The sequence below is a fragment of the Physcomitrium patens genome, chromosome 9 (assembly GCF_059467195.1).
Source record: "Physcomitrium patens ecotype Gransden chromosome 9, ASM5946719v1, whole genome shotgun sequence".
Lineage (NCBI taxonomy): Eukaryota > Viridiplantae > Streptophyta > Bryopsida > Funariales > Funariaceae > Physcomitrium > Physcomitrium patens.
The window spans coordinates 2592834-2597126 of record NC_143418.1 but is presented as its reverse complement, the minus strand read 5'-3'; the positions used below and the strand labels follow the sequence as shown (position 1 = coordinate 2597126).

General features: G+C 39.2%; 1 protein-coding gene across 1 annotated transcript; it reads left to right on the top strand.

Moving 5' to 3' along the window:
- The first annotated feature begins 1216 nt into the window (after positions 1-1216).
- Positions 1217-3541, top strand: LOC112287124 (putative glutamine amidotransferase-like protein C13C5.04). Its single transcript, XM_024529844.3, has 6 exons — positions 1217-1618; positions 1753-1871; positions 2046-2150; positions 2297-2467; positions 2639-2670; positions 2868-3541. Exons 1-6 carry the CDS (start codon positions 1219-1221, stop codon positions 3052-3054), a joined length of 1014 nt encoding a protein of 337 aa, XP_024385612.2. The 5' UTR covers positions 1217-1218; the 3' UTR covers positions 3055-3541.
- The last annotated feature ends 752 nt before the right edge of the window (positions 3542-4293 follow it).

Below are 4293 nucleotides of genomic sequence, written 5' to 3'. Positions count from 1 at the left end.
ATCTGGTCATGTTTCACATTTGCATCTCAAATATTCAAGTCGATTGCCAAAAATTCTCCCAAGGATTTTTTCCATATATTTAGAAGTTGATTGAATTCACCAATTGAAGAAGCATCCTATGTTCACAATTTTTTGTCTCCAATTAGAGAGTCCTAGGTCATGATGTATCTTCCAAAAGAGATAAGTATACCTAAGAGCAACACAAGATTACACAATGTCATGTGGATTAGGACATGAATTATTTCATCATCAAAAAAATTGTCAACTTACTACCTTATGAAAGGAACTTAGTGCAATACAACATCGTTCTTTGAATGATGCAAGCAACCAACATGTACAATTAATTGGCTAAATATAGGAAAAAATTCAAGATAAAGGGCACATAAGAGCTGAACTAATGCAACTTGAGTGACTTATTTATTCCATCTCTTATTCCATTAAATATATTAATAATAGATCATAAAGCATTGCTTAGTATAGGAGGAAGATGTGGAGTTGAGGCTCAAGAACAAAGTTTTTAATAGAAAGATTGTTGGATCTATATTTGTGAGAACCCTAGTAAGACAAAAGATTGAGGCTACTACTCTTAGTGCAAGTTTAAAACTAATCACTAAGCTTATTAGAACTTGCAACTTCAAATTTTGTATTACAAAAACTTATTTCAATGAAGAAACTATTATTGGATCCCAACAACTCCAGGAACCAAATTCTTGGAGATATTGAAGCTCCAATTAGTTTGCATTTTTTTAAGTTCTCAAAGTTCCCTTTTCAATAACTAATGAAAATGTATCTTTATCTCTTTATCTTATATTTAAGTTGCTTTATATAAAGAAATAATAGTTATATATATATTTGTGTGTATATATATATATATATATATATACACACATACAAATATAAATATTACAATCATGCCAAGTTTTTTTATACAATAGTTATATAAAAATCATGATAACAACATGAGAATCATAATAACTTCAATAAATCATGCCAAGTTGTTTTGTATAATAGTTATGTATGTATATATATATATATATATACATACACACACACACATACAAATATAAACATTGCAATCGTGCAAAGTTCAATGAAGAAACTTTTATTGGATCCCAACAATAATATCTAACGCACACATCCGCGCCAATCCTGAGAAGCCACGTGGCACACAATACCCCCAACAGGATCCAGGGGACCAACAAGTGGATTCAGTCGAGAATGGCTCGGCTTTCTCCCAGCCAGTGCCGTGGCCAGGCCCCGCCCGCCCACGAGAAGAGCAACGCAGCTGCGGCAGCAGCACATCGCAACGCACCGCAACGCCATCCGGATTTCAACCCCCCCATCACCATCCCCACCTCTCATACACCCCCCTCACATATCCAAGCAGCGTGCATCCCAACTCTCTTCTGTCGCATAATTGTGTGTGTGTGCGGGGACGAAATGGGGAGAGGGTCCTTGAGGCTCGCGGTGCTGGAATGCGACCAATTACAGAATTACCTGGGGGGGAACAGTGATGGCTACTCGAAATTGCTGCAGACTGCCTTCAACCAAGTTTTGAAGAATGCTGCTAGGGTTCTGCATCCCCAGATGACTGTGCCGCCGACGCTTTCCTTCACAGGTGGGTGCTCTTATCATGGTGTTTCTGCTGGTTGGTGCAATTTGGATATGCGGCTGTTGTGCGGTTGAATCCCACTCAGCTGGAGTTTTCTTCTTTGGACCCAATGGTTGTGTGCTTGGAATTGCTTGTGGCAGCATTTGATGTGAAGGCCGAAAAGTATCCTGAAGATTTCTTGGCGTTTGACGGGGTTTTGATCACCGGGTCCTTGAGTGGAGTGTATGACGGTGATGCTTGGATTCAGCGCTTGTTAAATGTGAGACACCTCTTCAGTTACTCTTTCTTGCTTGGGATTTGTAGCATTGAGTGGGAGGAACGTCCATGCTGTGGAGTCGCATGGAATGGTTGGTGGGAGGGAGAATTTGTGCGTGATGATGTGCTGAAGAGGGAGCTGAGCGTTGGATGACTTGGACGTGATCGTTTGCCGCAGGTAATCCGTGAATTGGACAATATGAAAGTGAAGACAGTGGGGATAAGCTTTGGACACCAAGCTATTGCGGAGGCACTGGGTGGTCACGTAGGTCGGAATCCAAAGGTATTGTCCATTGTGCCATGATCGGATTGGTTCACCGCAACACTACGGTGTCGAATTTTGCTTGCGCGAATGGCACTTCAGGAACGCGCGTTTTCGCTCTTGTACTGGTCTCCTTATGGAGATCGCGCATGCTTGTGTTCTTGTAGGGTTCGGAGGTTTCTGTGAGAAAAGCTCAAGTGACAAAAGAAGGGGCCAGGGTCTTCTTGCCCACCTTCAAAGAATTTCGCCTACATTACCACCACAATGACGCCATCTTGACGCTGCCACCGGGTTTTCTGAACTTGGCGACCAACAACGTAACAGAGTTTCAATCAACTGTGGGTTCCATTTCCCTCACATGATTTGTCGTCTTCGAAAACTAGGGGTTCACCTCCAATTTCTCAGCTGCTGTTATCTCCTCTCTACTTTCTTACCAGATAGAGCTACAAGCTGATTAGGATGTTAGCCAAAGCTCATACTAATTGTTTTGTACTCTTTCTTGACTGCAGTACAAACGACAGCAATTCCTGACATTCTGTGGGTAAGTCTTCATTCTCACGCCCCTGGGCACACGTTTGTTTGCCTTCAACTCACCATTCTCTTGTCATCACTGGAGACACTTCCAATGAACGCGGTTCAGTGATGCTGATTTAGGAGCTCATTTGGGCGATGTTCTTCTGGTTCACCTCTTCAAGTGAGCGGATCCAGACTGACAAAAACGTTGGCGGTTTGTCTCAGGCACCCTGAATACTCACACAATCCAGAGGTGTTGGAGAAGCTGCTGGGATACGATCGGGAGAAGCTCTGGGTGCCCGAGCAGCTTGTGGAGCATGGCCTCACCACTCTGTCCCAGCAAACTGACTACGAATGGGTCATCAAACAGATACTACTTTTCTTCACCGGAGCCCTTGATAGCTTCCCGTGATCTTTCCTTCGTCTTCATTCTGTCTGTACCGATGTCTATGTAGGTGTGGAATAATCAGCGTGCAAGTCCTGCAGTTTTCTGCATCTTCCTCATTTTATTGTATCTATAATCGGTCGTTGTAGAAGGGCAACGGAAAAAGATAGTTTCTGAATGACTTGTGAGTGGATCAAAGAGTATTCACTCTCTTCAATCAACCGTTTTTGCATAACTCTTTGTCGGTGTATAGTATCGAACCCTAGTTTTCACAAATCACGGTTTGTTTCAGCAATACAAACTGTGAATTCCTAATCAACCTGCTGATTAGGCATATGTGAATAGGGATTTGGTCGACTAGGCATTGTAAGCCTTTGAAAGATCGTGTATCTACTATGTTTCTGGCTTCGAGCTTCTTAGTGTATTTTATCTGAGTGTCATTCATTTACTTATTACAGCATGAATGACATGTATGAAATAAAATTACTAAGAACTTGCCACGCGATTAACACTTCATATTTCGACACCCGCTCTTTCTTAAAAGGAGCAATGTTGCACAGCACTAGAGTGAATGTAATACACGAACTGCTTTTGCTCTCATATTCTACTTTTAGTACATTTTTCCTTTGACCATCTTTTAAAATCTCGTCATGTTAAAAATCTCTTGAATTTATTCCTCTAAGATGCACTTCTCTGGGAAAAAGAAAGATAAAAAAACGACTATTCTGTACACTTGACTTGTGAAGGATGAACCACCTTTTTGCATTGAAAAGATCAATTTCCAGCCCAACATTGTGTATACAGTTCAATGATAATTTGCATTTTGATGAAATAGTGTAATTATATACCAAACATCCAATTTCACTTCAAAATGGTTATTTTTATTACAAAAGTGTTTGGTTTTCTCAAATGGTTTGTAAAAATATAATAATTCTAATGAGTGCCCTTAGAACTATTTCTTAAAGTTAAAAAACAAAGTTTTGTTGCTTCTATGATGCTATCAAAATCAAAATTTCGCCACCAACCAAATCAATAGTGAAATTCATATACTTGAGTACTTCTCATAAACAAAGAAATATTAAAAAGCAACAAATTTTACTTTTAAACTTTTACTAAGTTCATAAAAAAATCAATCTCACTATTATTATTCTATATTTGGTAATTTGCATATTTTTTACATTTTACATTTTTATATATATATATATATATATATATATATAATGTTTATAATCACACACATGTATTTTTTTAATATCATGTTAATAT